Consider the following 16,952-nt stretch of genomic DNA (forward strand, 5'->3'; position numbering starts at 1 on the left):
GATGGATGAATGAATGACAACTGTTTAGCTACGACGCATTCGGTGACCAGGGATAAAGACGAATATGATACTGCAGATAATGGAGATCACCAGGGAGATGGCAAGGAACATGTAGGCACGTTTACGATGGGCACGCAATACGCTCTTGTCCTGGATACGCGTAAAGACAAAGAAGCTTGTTTCACTATGCATAAAGGTGAGTAAGTTGTGAAAAAGGAAACACATAGACACCCATTTACCTTTTACTTGTAAAGGCCAACCACCAAGAGAAGTGAGTGAATCCAGTGATAAAGCATGACCATCCCAAAAAGAAAGGCAATAGACCCCACCAACGCGTAGGAATGGAACCTTGATCGAGTAGGATCAATGAGAGTTCCACAGCAAATGCCACGGTCAATAAGATGCATCCGAGCATCATATAAAGACGAGCACTGCTACGAGCGACATTGGTGTGTAACATGGCATCGACAAATTGAGGATAATAAAACACATTCAAGACTTCGAATACATGCGATCGGGCTGAATTGAATACAGCTGGTTCAGGGCGATGATGTTTTTCAATTAGCTCCTCCAAAGCTGTGCGATAGTCGTCAGGCAAATGAATGGGTTGTGCAGCATCGAGGGGTGAACAAAAGGTGCGATAGATACGTGTAGCGTTTTGTTGCAAGTCATGTCTTCCAAGGGAGGAGGATTGACCTTGTGGAATACGAGATGCATAGTCCTCCGTCGTTGTTGGTGAAGTAACAGGTGGTCCTCGCATACTCCCAAGAAGATTTTGTGTGTCGGGCGTTTCAGTGTAAGCACCAGAGGTAGCAGCAGTAGTATGATGATGATGATGATGATGTGGGTCGTACATTTCCATCATGGTATCTTTGGTATTTGCTGGTTTCTCGGCTGCACTTTCCAAAAAGCGTGATAACCGATCCTTAGTGTGTCGTCTGGCACTTGATAAATGTGCATGCCATAGCTTATCATGTGTCTCCAATTCTAAAAGGAAACTCACATTTTGATGAACGCCTCGTCGTCGTAGGAACGCCATAAAGTTGCTTTGTGTGAGTGGTGCCAATGTATGTAATCGCATCATTTGATCCAATGTTGGTAATCCATTGGCTCGTAAATTGTAATCCTTCATCTCTTGCCATGCTGCTATGGGTGCCTCTGCAAAGGGATCATTGAATCCATATTGTTTGTGGTGGTCTACTGTATCTCGAAAAGGATTGTTGGAGTGTCGATGCTCTTCACGTTCTCGCACCATATTGGACGATGACGACGATAAGACCGTCATTGGAATGCCCTCTCGTTCCTTCTCCAAATGCAAATTCAGATCGCTTTCCAACGCTGTTTCTAACCCTTGCGATTGTAACCGGCTGTTGGCAAGTCGGATGCTCCATGGTCGGTAGCGATCCTCCGAGTCATTGGTGGTGGGGCCATTGCGATGTGTCAAGATGCTACCAGTATGGCTCGATGGATATTGTATTTCGGTCATAGTAGTAGCAGCAGCAGCAACAAAGGAATTGCATTATCAGGAGCACCCTCTTATCCAATTCTCCTGATTCAATAAAAGCCGTGAAATAATATTAGCGGAGTTACAAGAGCACATTTGTGTTCCCTGGCAACCATCACCACCACCCGTCAAGCGTGTCCATTGTTCCTCAATTGTCATTTTTTTATCCAAATGTATAAATTCCACTACCCTATTCACTATCCTTATCCTCTTTTTCCTTGTCGTCTTGTTCATTGTCAGAATGATGATCCCCCATCTCTTCATTGTTCTTGATTGGTTCCTGTTGCTTTGAATTGGATCCTTCCGATGATGAAGTGGTAGGTTCTGCAGGTGGTGTCGACTGAGAGCGCACAGAGGAAGAGGGTGGGAAGATTTGGGTGCTTGCATTAGGATTGCGTGCAGGATTGAATTGTTTGCAATGGGGGCATGTATATTCTACAATAGTAAATTAGCGATATTTATATACAACCTGTCATCGTCATCAAGCACTTACGGATATGTGCAATCTCCTGAGGAAGAACAAGACCATTGTGTGCAAAGCAATGTTGACAGATCAACGCGTATTTGGTTTCAGGACCTTCTTCACCCACCAATGCATCCACAAGCTTATCATACCATTGTCGTTCTTTGGTGATAGGGCGTGGAGCTGACATGATCATGGATGGATGTTGTTGTGCTGGTTGCATAGGATGTTGTAGTTGTCCACCTCCTGGTTGTTGTTGTTGCATTGCCTTCGAGGGTGGGACTAGATGTACATTTGTCAAAGATCAATCACACATCCTTTATCCATTAAAGATCAATGACTCACCTCGATGCCTTATTTCCTGGTTTGGACGCGATGTTGGCATACTAGCTGGTCTTTGAGCTTGTTGTTGTTGTTGCTGTTGCTGCTGCTGTTGTTGTTGCTTTCGACGCTCAATGGCTGCTGCAGTAAGATCATATCGTTCCAATAGAGACTTTGTCGTATAGTAAGATGTCTTCTTTTTGAGTTCTTCGAGTTTCAGCTTTTGTTGTGCACGAAGAGCAGCAAGGTTGGATTCCTCATTGGTCTGCTTGCGTGAATAAAAGAGCTTGAGGAGTCTTCGCGTATAATAAATTCTACACAGGTGATCAGTCAGTCATACATAGCATAAGGCCATCTGACACACGCACACACGCGCGCTTACCCAATGGGTATCACAAGCACTGGCACCACGGTTACCGCCAACGTATCCCATGTGTATATATCCTTGTCCGGTCGATGCAATATGACAAAGCTGTACAATAAAAAGGCAACCCATATGATAGAGCTGTATAATATCCATAAAAGGCCCGTGCGTCTTTCTCGTAGCTTGATTTCAGACAATCGAATCTCGGCAGTTTGAATCTTGTCGTCGAGTTCTGACAGAATCTTCTCATAGTCATCCGACTTTGTCTATCAAAACAAGCCATGGGATTAGAAACGGAACATCAAAGGCGCTAGATTGCGCGTCGTTAGGGTAATGCACGCACCTGTTGTTTCGACAAGAAGCCGCCCATGACCAAAGCAGAACTGTGGTGGTGAAGAAGGGGTGTACGCTGATGCACTCGTGCGCTGTGTGAAATTTGAAGTAAACGTGCTGCATTTTCGGAAAAGGTGTCACGTGAATGTTTATGGTGCTGCGTTCCCACCTCGACAGAAAAAACGTATGGACTTGCTTGTTGGCCATTCACAACATGTCATCTCTTGCAACGTTTACAGCCGAATGAGATTGATTGCCCTGTCATCGACTGCTCTATTAGCTTACAGCATGATCAATTTACTGTCCCTTGTCACTCTCCTCCTCCTCCTCCTCATGATGTATACTACCATAAATGGATTCTGTTTTTAGACATTGACAACGCACGCACCCATGAGACGAGTGCTCTTTACATATTTCATTCATGCCTAAAATAGTACCCATTGTTGTGGTGCCCATATATTGGATACTGTTTCCTAACGATGCAAAGATGCCATCTTTTTCCTTGGGTATTGCTATGTTTTGTTTACCCCATAAATGAAAACGTATGCTTTAATGTAAATGTAAGGTGTACGCTAGATAACAAGAGAGGGTGTATCCATGGAGTTGTATCAAATTGGGTTGTCAAAAGTCACGTGAGGAAATCGGGTTGCCCTGCCATTTATTGTTGCTGAGTGACAATGTGGCTTTTTGTACCGCTGTTCTTCCCTTGAAGCATGTTTGTGAACCGACCACGCATTGGACATATTGCAAGACCATTCTTACGACGACATGTGTCTACCAAACCAGAGCAATTCTTGCAGACCGTTGTGCTGAGCAATGGCGCCACCTTCACCGTTCGAACAACATCTCCCAAAGCACAAATTATCCTCTCCAAGGACACCCGCAACCATCCATTATGGAACCCTGCCATGTTGAAGGAAGGCGTACGCGATGAAAGTGAACAACTCTCCAAATTCCAGAAACGTTTCGGCGCTGATTCCAACCTCGGTGATCTGTCATGGATTGAAAGTGATATGGAGATGTCTACAGCTATGAAGAAAGCTGCAGCTAGTGGTGGATATAAGAAACCTGCACCTGAAAAAAAGAAGGGAAGAGGCAAGAAATAAAGTGTATATTCTTTATGTATATTCAATATCTCTGTTGAAACTCTTTTGCATGATGGAGGATGTCGTCTGCACTGGTAATTGCTCTATAAGGTTTGACGGTTGGTCAACTATCCGCATTTAGGGGGATTGGGGTGGAGGAGGAATGTCGTACCTTATCTTATCCAATGGATGCTCCTTTTTCAGTAAATTAGCCAACACCTTTCCTGGGCCAAAGCAAATAAACTCATTGACATTTTGATCCTTGCAATATTCAATGCTCCTATGCCATTCAACAGTCGATGTCACTTGTTTGACGAGTAAGGGAGCAATCTCATCCACACTGTCATACTGACAACATTATATAAGTACGAGCGGTCGGAGACACAATGAATGTTGAGATACTTTACCGGTCTTGCTGTTACATTGGAAATGACGTTTATGCATGGCTCTTTAAAGGGGATCTTGGTAAATGCCTCTTGCATAGCATCGGCTGCATCTTGCACCAATGAACAATGAAATGGTGCTCTAAAATCCATTTTCACCAGTTATACATGTGCCTAACTCTGATCATGTCCCATTGCACCCTTCTACCTACGAGACAGGCAAATCAACAGCTCTTGCTGCAAGGCGTTTGGTTTGAAGAATCCTTGATGCCTCATCAACCCCTTTGCTCGTTCCACTGATAACCACTTGTGCCGACTACACAAAACAGGATGAGTATAGACAATCATCCATCCATCTCGTTCATACGTACACTGTTAACATTTGCCAATTGAACAAGCTCACCACTGGGGAGTTCAGCATTGATTTCTCGGATGGCCTTTTCCAAATCTGAAAGCTTTGCTTTGCGTACCACCAAGGCTGACATGGCTGTTTGACCACAACGATCGGCTACAGCTTGCTGCATCTCTTTGCCACGTAAACGCACCAAACGAACACCATCCGCCAAACCAAGTGCACCCGTAGCGACAAGAGCAGTGTACTCTCCTAGCGAATGGCCCAATGCATATTGACAATGCTTTGCGATATCAAGACCAAAGTCGATCTCCAGCACTTTGAGCATAGCAATCGAAGTCGTCAAAATAGCGGGTTGTGCATTCTCGGTGAGTTTGAGTTTTCCCTATCATTCATTCATGTCAACAATGATCACATCTATCACCTATGCCTTGCTTACCTGGTCTCCTTCAAATGTCAATGATTTCAATCCACCTCCCACAGCTTCGTCTGCTTCATCGAATACCAACTTGGCTGAACGAGGATACATTTCATAAAGATCCTTTCCCATGCCTACAAACTGGGATCCTTGGCCTTTTTTTTTTGTGTGGTAGGAGAGGGCCACATAGTCAATAACGTTGAATAGAAAGCGGTCTCCACACTCGTTGTTTTACCTGGGAATAGAATGGCACGATTCGCTCGTTCATTAGCTGCGAGGGTCTACAAAGTGAAACCAAGAGTCAATCGCGATCCAGTTATTCAAGGCATGCCACTGATGTTTACCGTCCATGTTCGAATATGGGAAGTGATCGGGGTACGTCTCCACGACATGGAAGGGCAAAAACAACGATAGCAGGGCTCTCGTGTCACACACACGCACACAAGGTTGGGGCAAGGGATACTCTCTCACCCAGGTCGACCAGCCATTTCCATATCAGGCGAACAAAAGAGTACGCCACCCAAAAGTAGATGCATGAATTAGCTACCTCCTGCTCCCTCCTCCCCCTCCTGTCAATAGTATAACGCACCTCACCTACATATAAAGCTCACATTTATTTGAATGATCATTATGCTCTTTATCTTTTGTTATCTTTCATGGACTCCAATATTAACAACAGCAACAGCCCACTGCCAAAAGACCGTGCCGCTGCATATACTTTGGTCTATATGAGTATTTGTCTCACTTGTGTCATATGGCAAATCATGAATGCCATAACCCTGGTACACAGATCAAGAAAACTGCTCCATTTTGCCGTGTTGGCCGAAGTTCTCCTAGCATTTATTGTGATATTGTGTAGTCTACTCAATCCATTAGCAGACCTGAGCTGCGATGTGGTAAGTGAGAGAAAGCCCTTTGTTGTTGATAGCTGTTGTTTGTAACCTTCTTCCCTCATAGCGATACTGGGTTTCTATTATTGCTGTCAATCTTGGAGGATGCTGTATACAAAGTATTCTTTTGTACAAAGCCTATATATGCTATGACCATGCAAAATGGCTGCTCTGGGTGGGCTCTTTTATCAATTGCGGTTATCTTGCTTTGATCTTTCTTTATGCAACATTGGGCAAAGTACCCTCCTACAGAGATTCCATGGGCAATTGTTTGGTAAGTCTCTTTTTTTCTGTAATGGCATAAAGATTGTATCACTTAATATCTTGGTAGATGGAAAATCGTAAGTCAACAAGTGTACTTTGTGTGATACAAAGATGACAAAAAAAAAAGTAACGTGCTATTCTTGTGTCATCTAGTCGAATGGCCAGCCATTGCAAAACTTGGATTGGATATTGCAAGCAATGCGTTCTTATCAGTCGCTTTTTTGATGGTGATCTATCGCCATTATCGCCTCTTCGGAAACAGCTTACACAAGTCATTGTTAGCGAGCGGCACCATCTTCTCGTATGTATCGACATCACTATGAAGTACCCGCTGGCTAATGCCTTTATATGATACAGAGTGGGCGTCATTGCTTCCAACATTGTCACTGGTATTCTGATTGCATGCAAAGCGATGGGTGGACTATCAGCTGACTTGTATTCATTTGATTGTAAGTTCTCTCTCTCTTTGATTCATCATCATTAGCTCACAGTATCATCCCAGGGGTAATTACAGGTTATCTTTTAATCAAGCAATTCAAACGTGACAAGGCCAAGTCCAATGAAAACGACCAGATGATCTCGAAAACAATGCAAAGTGACATTGGAAGCACACTATCACGCAATAGCCGAGATGAACACGTTCGCGAATTACAAGGGCTAGAGGCTCTTTCGATGGCTCGTTGCCGCAATTGCACAAATCTCATTTATCCAGACACTGAAATCATTAATATCAACCATGCATCCAAATCGTAGTAGTAATAGTAGTGAATCATCTCCAATGGTATTGCCATGTAGAAAATTTTATAATTTAATTTCATCTTGCATATTTGCATACATGTCCATCATCGATTGTGATATTGAAGGGGGTACAAGTTTAAGCACTTGGTCGAAATGTCTCATTTCCTATCCACGTTTTTACATTAGCGATTGAACAATCACGTAGCATTCGAAGGATACTTACCACATATTCAGAGTAAGGGACATCACGCAAGGCCATCATGGCAGCTTCACGACAAAGGTTTTCTAGATCCGCACCAGTGTACATGTTTGTCTGATATAACAATAGCTCTATGATGAGCACCAAACTATGGCTGGTTGTGCTGTATGTCTTACCTTTTCAGCAATCATCCTTAAATCTACATCTTCTCCCAGCGGTGTACTCCTTGTGTGGATTTTCAAAATCTCATATCGGCCTGTTGCATCAGGAGGCGGAACGTAGATCATTCGGTCAAAGCGTCCCGGTCGAAGAAGAGCTGCATCTAACATGTCAGGTCTATTTGTCGCACCCTAAAGTCATTATGAGCATGTCAGCATGTCGTTGAAAGAAGAAATGATGATACATTACCACAACAAGTACTGATGCAGCTGTTTCAACGCCATCCATCTCGTTCAATAACGTCGATAACACTCTTTCTTGTACGCTATCTCCTCCTCCTCCTCCACTGGATCCATGGCCCATGTCACGCTTTCCTGCCATCGTTTCAGTTTCATCCAAAAAGATAATAGCGGGTGCTGAGGCACGAGCCTTTCGAAAGGCTGTACGGACTATAAAAAAGTTCTTTGTTTGAATCAAGCTAATCATCTCCTATTGACAACTTACTGATCTTTTCGGAATCACCAACGTAAGGCGAGTAAAGCTGTGCTGGGTTGATGGTAAAAAAGGCGGTCCCAGAGCAAGACGCAATCGTCTATGATGGATTTGCTTAGTACACCCCTCAAAAGGAACCCTACTATGACTAATTACCTTGACCAATGTCGTCTTGCTACAACCAGGAGGCCCATAGAGAAGTATACCTCTGGGTGCTTTGAGCCCTAGCCTGGAAAACGCATCCTTGTATATCAACGGCCATTCAACCGCTTGTTGTAGATTCTATGAACCCAATATTGTTAATAAAAGCGAAAAAGGCTTCACCCCATCATACATGTATACCTTTTTCACATCCTCGAGCCCACCGATATCCTTCCAATCCTTTTTCTCTTCTTGAACGGGAACATCTCGTTGGATTGATGGCCGTACACGTCCTAAGGCTACCTTGAAATCCTCCATTCCTAGTTGGAAATTGCTATGAAGAAAACGGTTAGCAAGTGAATAGCTACAACGCACCTCTACTATACGACTTACGACATGGATTGTTGACTTGAAATGCGTTGTAGTGCAAACAGGGAAGCTTCACGACATACAGCTGCAATGTCCGCTGCGACGTATCCATTGGTATTACTTGCAAGCGTGCTTGGTTTGACGCGATCATCAATGGGCATGGTTTTCAAACATGTCGAAAATAGTAGCTCTCGTGTTTCCAAGCTGGGTGCTTCCATGGCTATTTCACGATCGAATCTATTGTCTCCCATAAGCATACATCATCTCTCCCTTTTTCATTCTTTTACCTTCCCGGTCTTCGCAAAGCGGCATCAATGACGTTGGGGCGATTGGTAGCACCAATGACGATAAGGCGATCCCGTATTTCGATACCATCCATCAATGTCAACAGCTGAGCTACCACTCGATTGTCACGGGAACCTGATTGATCACGATGGGGAGCAAGAGCATCCTAAAATGGATACAAGCGACTGAGTGAATGGGATGCAATGATAACAACAACAATGGATAACCTACAATTTCATCGATAAACAATAACACGGGCTTGTGATTGTGTGTCGCTGCTGATTGAGCCTCATTGAATTTCTGCCTTAGCACTTGTTCGCTTTCACCGATAAAAGAGCCAACAACATCAGAGCCTTGGATCACGAATAAATCGGCACCACAAGCCTTTGCAACCGTGGATACGAGGAATGTCTTGCCAACGCCTGGAGGACCATAAAGCAGCACTCCTTTTGGGCATTCGATACCCAATTCATTGATCCAATCTTTGTAGAGGAGGGGATAGCTTACAACGGTGTAGAGCTGATCGTATGCTTTCTCCAATCCTGTTGGCTTGGCTGTCAAATTCAATTGTTGTAGCTTCTCGGTGAGTTCCTCGCCGCTTTCATCGGTAGTAGTCATCTCAAGACGTGTTCCAGGTGAGGTGAGTACAGGTATATTCCTTGGATAAGTGGAAATGACCTATCCATCATCATCATCAATACCGAAACATGCTCTTGTGAAACCACCCCTCCCATTTTCATACTTTGACAACAATTGCAGGCTGAACAATCTCGATCCCAGATTCCACAAGCAAGCCATCCATTAGATTTCTGATGTACTGGATATATACCATCATGAATACAAAAGAAGAGGATATCATTCACTATATCCTTACCTCAATCTTTTGAGTCTCGTTGCCTTTTGACCAACAGAACCCAAGCGTGTCCATTTGGAGCTGATCCGATCCGTTTGCTTGCACGATCACCTGCACATTGACAGCCAGTTGGAAAGCGCGTATGGGTGTAATATCGTTTGCCGGTAGGGTACCACCACCACTGCTGCTGCTATGTTGTTGTTGTATACGGGGATCACAAATGACATGACCATGCTCAATTTCGGTAGGCCATAGACGACAATAGTACGCGATCTAAAGATCAAGAGGTGTCAATGGGCTATCGTTTGCAATGCTTTTCCTTGGACCATTACTTTGGAACAGCGATCAAAGACGCGGATCCAATCGCCTGGTTGACTCTTCAGTTCATGTAATAGTTGATACGATGCCTGTGCAGTGGCGGGTCGAGTGAGGTGGGATGGAAGGATAAGCATTAAGTGCAACTCGAGCAACAAGCAGCTGCTTTTCAAAACGAGATCGGGGGTTGGTGGGGTTGGCAGCAACCAAGAACAACAGCACTCCAAGATGCTTGACCACTTTATCAGTCATGACAACAATTCCAACGCCCACACATATATAAACAAGGCTGTTGTACCCAACACTATCATACGCCCTTTCTTTCTACTTGTACGCACATCATCATCAATGGCCTTTGGTAAGTCTCAAGGATAGTCTTTATTATGTCATCCCCAAAATGAGGGTTACTCATGCATTCATCTATGTAGCTCACTTCATTGCTTTACGCTGTATTCCTTGATGAACCCTTTGGGGTAGGTATAACTAATCACTTGTATAGTAAAAGGATGCCTGTACTGATGGGACAATTGAGACTCCTTTATAGGTGGCATAGGTACATGGCCCTTGGTCGCTATCCAATACGTATTTCAGAAACAAGAGTGTTCCCTGAAGAGCCTTGAGTTCAGATATGACGAGACCGTAGTGCTTTTGTATTCAATCGCAAAAGTTGTTTATGTTGTGTTTCAAGTACCAATATCATCACCAAGTACAAGATGACAAGCCAAGGTATCACAACGGCCACACTTATCTCGCAAGAGGACACCGAATGTAATATTCCCATATCCACACTCAAGATTCATCACACTAAGATTCCCATCATCTCGTGTATCCACAACATCTTCATATGTAAACCCTGTCTCACATCACACAACCATCATGATAGAAACTCATATAAGACATGTTGCAGTTGTAGCTGGTAACAGCAGTCGAAATACACATATCGATTCTCAACGTACTTTCACTCTTTCTACCATCTTCTTTTTATACGTGATTGATCAGTTTTACTCACGTATCTTTACAAAAGGCAATCGTCACCATCATCGATTTGTGCAGCAACCTGTCAAGGACGTGTTTGTGTAACCACCACGTCGCATTTCACTCAGCTCTTCATCTTTCCGTTAATGCAGCCGACACCATCCACTAGGAAAAAGCAACTCCATCACGCTTACGGCATAGGTAAAACATACAGGTGTTTGTATCTCTAAACTTTACAATCAAACGTGGGGTCTTTAATAGAACCATGTTGCTCGGCGGGGTGAAAGCGATCTTGTGTCAAACTATGAAGTCCATCGTGGCCAATCCCAGATTTCGCGAATGTCGCTACCAGCCAAACTCGATCTGGGGGTCGACCTCTTCGACGACGACGACCAAAAAAATATTTTTTGGGCTGTTTGCGGCATTGAACGCGAAACTTTCACACAAGGTGCTGTTGGCCAAGCCGAGCCTATTGCTCTAACTAATAAAAACCCCACGTTTCATTGTAAAGTTTGGAGATACAGGCACCTTTATGTTTGTAAGCGTGGTGCTATATGAGAAGTGGTCTTTGTTCATTGTCAAGTAGCTGGACCCTGACAGAGCAAAAGATGCAGAGGGTCGTGTTGTATAACACAGCTACGTTTGCATGAATGAAAGGGTCAATGTATAATTACTTTATGGATCATCTAGGAACAGGCATGTATTGCCAGCTAACGGCCACTTTTATCCAATCATCGTTGTTGCGAGATCCACTGCATGGGAACGATGCTCCTGCTCTAGACATCCATTTCCATGATTAAAGTAGGTTGATCCGAGCTGATTTGGTTGAGTTACGCTCACACAAGATTACATCGGTTGAGCTACATCGAGCGTGCTTTATGTCCAGAGTGATGTAATCTCTCTTTGACCGCAGCTCAGTCAAATCAGCTCGGATCAACCTACTTTAATCATGGAAATGGATGTCTAGAGCAGGAGCATCGTCCACCTACAATAGAATGCACAAAAGTTGGGAATGCACAAAAGTGGCTATTAGCTGCCAATGTATGACATAAAAGTGAGAGTTGCGTACCTTTCATGCATTGTCCCTGAAGTCCTGACTTTTTAGCTGAGTTACCCAAAGAGGTCCTTCTGCATCTTTTGCTCTATTATAGCCATACTACTTTACATTAAACAAAGACCACTTGTCATATAGCATCACGCTTACAAACATAAAGGTGCCTGTATCTCAAGATTTCACAATGAAACGTGGGGTTTTTATTAGCGCAATAGGCTCGGCCTGGCCAACATCACCTTGTGTGAAAGTTTCACGATCAAGCTTGCCAATCCCAGATTTCGCAATGTCGCCACCAGCCAAACAGGATCTGGGGGTCGACCTCTTCGACGACGACGACCAAAAAATATTTTTTGGGCTGTTTGCGACATTGAACGCGAAACTTTCGCACAAGGTGCTGTTGGCCAAGCCGAGCACATTGCTCTAATAAAAACCCCACGTTTCATTGTATAGTTTGGAGATACAGGCACCTTTATGTTTGTGTGCGTGATGCTATATGACAAGTGGTCTTTGTTCATTGTGAAGTAGCTGGACCCTGGCAGAGCAAAAGATGCAGAGGGACGTGTTTGTGTAACTGGGTTAAAAAGTTTGGACTTGAGGGACCATGCATGGCAGGTACGCAACCCTCATTTTCAGGTCATACACTGGCAGCTAATAGCCACTTTTGTGCATTCCCAACTTTGTGCATTCTATTGTAGGTGGACAATGCTCCTGCTCTAGACATTCATTTGCATGATTCAAGTAGCTTGATCCGAGCTGATTTGGTTGAGTTACGGTCGAACAAGGATTAATCAGCTGAGACATTCGCACGTATGCTGATGTATGGATTGATGTAATCTCTCCTTGACCGTAGCTCAGCCAAATCAGCTCGGATCAAGATAATTGAATCATGGACATGAATGTCTGGAGCAGGGGCATCGTTCCCATGCAATGGATCTCGCAACAATGATGATTGGATAAAAGTGGCGGTTAGCTGGCAATACATGCCTGTTCCTAGATGGGCCGTAAAGTAATTATACATTGACCCTTTCATTCATGCAAACGTAGCTGTGTTACACAACACGACCCTCTGCATCTTTTGCTCTGCCAGAGTCCAGCTAATTGACAACGAACAAAGACCACTTCTCATATAATATCACGCTTACAAACATAAAGGTGCCTGTATCTCCAAACTTTGAAACGTGGGGTTTTTATTAGAGCAATGTGCTCGGCTTGGCCAACAGCACCTTGCGTGAAAGTTTCACGTTCAATGTCGCAAACAGCCCAAAAAATATTTTTTGGTCGTCGTCGTCGAAGAGGTCGACCCCCAGATCTAGTTTGGCTGGTAGCGACATTGCGAAATCTGGGATTGGCCACGATGGACTTCATAGTTTGACACAAGATCGCTTTGACCCCGCTGAGCATATTTGTTCTCTTAAAGACCCCTCGTTTCATTGTAAAGTTTAGAGATACAGGCACCTTTATGTTTTACATATGCTGTAAGCGTGATACTATATGAAAAGAGTTCTTTGTTCATTGTAAAGTAGTATGACTACAATAGAGCCAAAGATGCAGAGGGACGTGTTGTGTAACTTGAGTCCGTCAGCACAGGCGATGCATGATACTTGTACACTATCTACGGAGTAGTTCCAAAAATGCCAGCTAATAACCCAGTCCTCCCAATCATCTTTGGTGCCCAACCCAATGCATGTGAACGATTCTCCTGCTCCAGCCCAGCATGCCCATCCTTCAACTTTCTTGATTCGAGGTGACATGGTAGCATGGCAACAATGGGTGTTGTTGGATCATCATTATCATGTAAAGTGTAAAATGACACACATCCTTTTGCTATACGATTTCTTTTATTTACGCGTGCCTATTGTCTATCGTGAGGGCGATGACGACGATGGGTGGATGGTGTGTATAGGGTAATTGAGTGGCCTCAGTGTAATAGCAGTAGGGGATTTAAACTTGGGGACGGTAGCTCCACGACTTGAGACAACGCTTCTCTTTCTCTTTGTCGCTCGTCTGCTTTTGTCGCCTTCACGACATTGCAATCGAGGTAGGTAATGTGTTACCAAAGAGTACTCTTGTTGACTGTGAGGTAACATGCATTGTCAAGGAGTGAGAGTATGTCCAAGTGCCGAGGAATGAGCGTGGTGGGTGGGTTGGCTATTGCCATGGCGATACGGTTGCGTCCTCTTGTTCGTTGCTATTCTCGCCTTACGCTTGGTGTCAACAGGTACATTCAGAGTCGAATGTTGCAGCCGAACTGGTTCCATTGACGTGTCAGCTTGTATAGAGGGCAAGTTTGGTGTCAAGACTTTGGCTGGTTTGGCGTTTTGTTTCGGCTCAACTATACTACACCATGGTTTTCGGTTTCCAGTAACCAACAACAACGAGTCTTTGTGTCTATGGAAAAGGCAAGTGCAATGAACCAAACAATGAAAAGAGTGTTTATTGGATGTGTGTGCTAATGATGAATTGAATAGGTTTCTTTGGTCAGGCAATGCAACTTGGGGGCATCATCATCATCTCTTTGGGTTCAAGTTCCAACCTGTATCAAGTGGCCGCTGCGTCGCTCTGCACTAGCCAAGTGTGCTGGAAAAGCTTCTTGGAACGCGTCCAGGGCTCTATAGGCCTGCGTTGAGTTGAGGATGGGTCGATGACGATGTATTTTTGGAAGAGCATGGTCATCGTGTTGAGGTAAAAGGGGAGTTGCAACAGCTTGTGAATGTGTTGAACCAACACGCTCTTCTCGTGATAGGCTCGTTCTTTCCCTTTGTGGATTTCTTTTCATGAGGTGGGAAATGATTGGAAGGATGGGGGATCATTCTTTCTTTGGAGAGAATGAATGAGGACACCTATGAGCCTGGACTCTACGTAAGTGATGTCCTTCCTTGCCATGGATCGAACTGACCTTGCGTGATTCGTGCAGTGCTTTCTCAAGAACAAGGGATCGCCCGACGTTGCTCGTATGATGGTGGTTTGGTTTGTGAATTCTTCTGATTTGCTTTCTTCCTTAGAGAGGATCGCCTAACGGTATACCAAATCGTCATCATTCCGGTACCAGATGGTCTAACTTGCCTGCTTTCTTATTTGTAGAGACGACCATTCCAATGATTACGACATTCACAATGACGATTACGAGGATTACCTCAGCTACAACAATGACAATGATAACGACAACGAGATTCAAAAGGAAGGCTGCAAGATCCCATTCTCTTCTACTTGTATGTTTTTGATATTGGTGAAGAGGGGATTGACGACTGCTGACGAGCACGAGTACGAGCACGAGTACGAGCACGAATGATGATGGACGAGGAAGACTACGATGGTGGCAATGTAGCAAGATAGCTAGATGAAATAAAGCATTGTTTACATTTATTACACGCTTGGACTTTGCTAGCTTGTGGGTTACATAATATTGTTGTGGAATACAGTAATAAAGGTGGTCCGGTTATCTGTCATGCAAGAAGTATATGGCTTTTGTGATACATACAATAAGGAGGAGTGGGTTGACCTTGAGAGAAAAAGTGAAGTGATCCCTCCATTGGGTTTCAGGATGAGTGACTACTTGCTGATCGATTGATTGATAAAGAACGCCATTGTTGTTGAGACCAAGTCTTTGGCACATGTTGGATATGGCATCAATATGTATACGTATTTTATGGTTTATGCAGCTCCACTGAAGCGTTTACCTAGTCATACATAGAGACTTTGGAGAACATGGCTAGAAACTTGTAATTTACTTCTTGAAAAAAAAAAAAGAAATTCGATCTCGCCAGCAATTTTAGCATTCGCCTTGGAGATGTATGTAGTCAAGAACTTCGCCGATTCCTTTAATGATTTATCCAATTGGCCATTGTTGATAATTCGGAGGGGACTTTGGCTTCATCGATAATATGCTTTGGTAGGGTGGCTCCCCTTCCATTACTCATCACTTGAATTGCTGCCATGGCAAGGATGTACGAGGCCAGCTTTCCATCAGTGCTTTGTGATCCGTTAGGCTTCCCTTCTGCCGCCATCGGAACGGAAAATTGAAAGGTGGGTTCGCTTGGTCGAGGTTGAGTACTTGTACTCTTCGTAGGATTTGCCATGTTCTCGAGATCCAATCATTCTCGCTGCTTACCGAACACGCATACCAATATTAAGAGTACTGTAGGTATGCATAGACAACATTGCGCCCCATCACTTTATCAGCTCATGCACCTATTTATCAATGCATCATCCCCAACACACAAAAATACCCACGCCCACAATGCACCAAAAAAAGGATGTTGTCGCCGCCGATCATACTTCTACATGTCTCTTTCCTCTGTCATACTCCTTCAAGTACTTAACAAGGTCAAATCTTCAAGGTTTTGTACGCATTCCATTTCTTGCAAGCTTTGTGAATAAGTGCTGATCTTTTGTGGTCATTCATAGTGCTTTATTTTTATCCTATACTCTCATTGTCGATGTATTGTGATATTGTATTCTTGTAACGAGGTAAAGCCTGATCATGTTCCTTGATGAGTCACTACTCATACACGCTACCTTGTTACTTTCGATATAACTATCTCTCCGTGAAGCATCTGCAAAAGTTGGTTTTGGTGCCACGGTGTACGACGGGTGCTGAAATTGACATGATGCATGATTTGACATGGTGCAAATAGCAGGGGAACCACCCCCCAACTCCCATGATGGTGCTTTAACGGCTTCCCCATGGCTATGCCGCCCGATGTACCAGTAGGAGTAAAACCAAGTACTGAACGAAGGCCAATTCATGTATTGCGATTTGCCAAAGAAAAACCCAAATCGGATATGGAATTCATCGACGACTTTATTGAAGAATGGCTCAAAACGCATAAGAGAATCAGTTGGGCTGCCTACTTTAAAGAGGTCAAGGGAAAAGGCTACTGTATTCCAAAGGTTACAAGAACAAAGATAGTCTTAAAGCAACCTACTATGAGTCCAGAAAGAAATGATTTCCTATACCACCTGGCATACTTTGTAAATTGATCGTCAACTACTAGC

At 43.9% G+C, this 16,952-nt stretch overlaps 6 protein-coding genes across 6 annotated transcripts; 2 read left to right on the plus strand and 4 right to left on the minus strand.

Moving 5' to 3' along the window:
* Positions 1-24: 24 nt before the first annotated feature.
* O0I10_007784 (uncharacterized protein) lies at positions 25-1,486 on the minus strand (the record flags this gene model as incomplete). Its single annotated transcript, XM_058487796.1, has 2 exons — positions 25-184; positions 240-1,486. The coding sequence occupies 2 exons, from the start codon at positions 1,484-1,486 to the stop codon at positions 25-27; spliced, it is 1,407 nt and encodes a 468-aa protein (XP_058341374.1).
* Positions 1,487-1,694: 208 nt separating this feature from the next.
* On the minus strand, positions 1,695-3,022 carry O0I10_007785 (uncharacterized protein; the record flags this gene model as incomplete). Its single annotated transcript, XM_058487797.1, has 5 exons — positions 1,695-1,939; positions 1,998-2,249; positions 2,313-2,602; positions 2,671-2,918; positions 2,996-3,022. The coding sequence occupies 5 exons, from the start codon at positions 3,020-3,022 to the stop codon at positions 1,695-1,697; spliced, it is 1,062 nt and encodes a 353-aa protein (XP_058341375.1).
* Positions 3,023-3,698: 676 nt separating this feature from the next.
* On the plus strand, positions 3,699-4,091 carry O0I10_007786 (uncharacterized protein; the record flags this gene model as incomplete). The annotated part of the gene is made up of 1 exon (XM_058487798.1): positions 3,699-4,091. One exon carries the CDS (start codon positions 3,699-3,701, stop codon positions 4,089-4,091), a length of 393 nt encoding a protein of 130 aa, XP_058341376.1.
* A 22-nt stretch (positions 4,092-4,113) lies between these two features.
* O0I10_007787 (malonyl CoA-acyl carrier protein transacylase) lies at positions 4,114-5,615 on the minus strand (the record flags this gene model as incomplete). The annotated part of the gene is made up of 8 exons (XM_058487799.1): positions 4,114-4,174; positions 4,243-4,418; positions 4,478-4,595; positions 4,666-4,769; positions 4,825-5,190; positions 5,245-5,378; positions 5,459-5,504; positions 5,568-5,615. The coding sequence occupies 8 exons, from the start codon at positions 5,613-5,615 to the stop codon at positions 4,114-4,116; spliced, it is 1,053 nt and encodes a 350-aa protein (XP_058341377.1).
* Positions 5,616-5,879: 264 nt separating this feature from the next.
* Positions 5,880-7,130, plus strand: O0I10_007788 (uncharacterized protein; the record flags this gene model as incomplete). Its single annotated transcript, XM_058487800.1, has 6 exons — positions 5,880-6,119; positions 6,181-6,387; positions 6,445-6,454; positions 6,531-6,678; positions 6,735-6,826; positions 6,880-7,130. 6 exons carry the CDS (start codon positions 5,880-5,882, stop codon positions 7,128-7,130), a joined length of 948 nt encoding a protein of 315 aa, XP_058341378.1.
* Positions 7,131-7,178: 48 nt separating this feature from the next.
* Positions 7,179-10,065, minus strand: O0I10_007789 (uncharacterized protein; the record flags this gene model as incomplete). Its single annotated transcript, XM_058487801.1, has 13 exons — positions 7,179-7,280; positions 7,339-7,428; positions 7,491-7,664; positions 7,723-7,922; positions 7,978-8,065; positions 8,122-8,247; positions 8,308-8,440; positions 8,500-8,712; positions 8,763-8,926; positions 8,992-9,438; positions 9,503-9,577; positions 9,635-9,886; positions 9,946-10,065. The coding sequence occupies 13 exons, from the start codon at positions 10,063-10,065 to the stop codon at positions 7,179-7,181; spliced, it is 2,184 nt and encodes a 727-aa protein (XP_058341379.1).
* Positions 10,066-16,952: the final 6,887 nt, after the last annotated feature.

Source organism: Lichtheimia ornata (assembly GCF_029851405.1).
Source record: "Lichtheimia ornata isolate CBS 291.66 chromosome Unknown scaffold00039, whole genome shotgun sequence".
NCBI lineage: Eukaryota > Fungi > Mucoromycota > Mucoromycetes > Mucorales > Lichtheimiaceae > Lichtheimia > Lichtheimia ornata.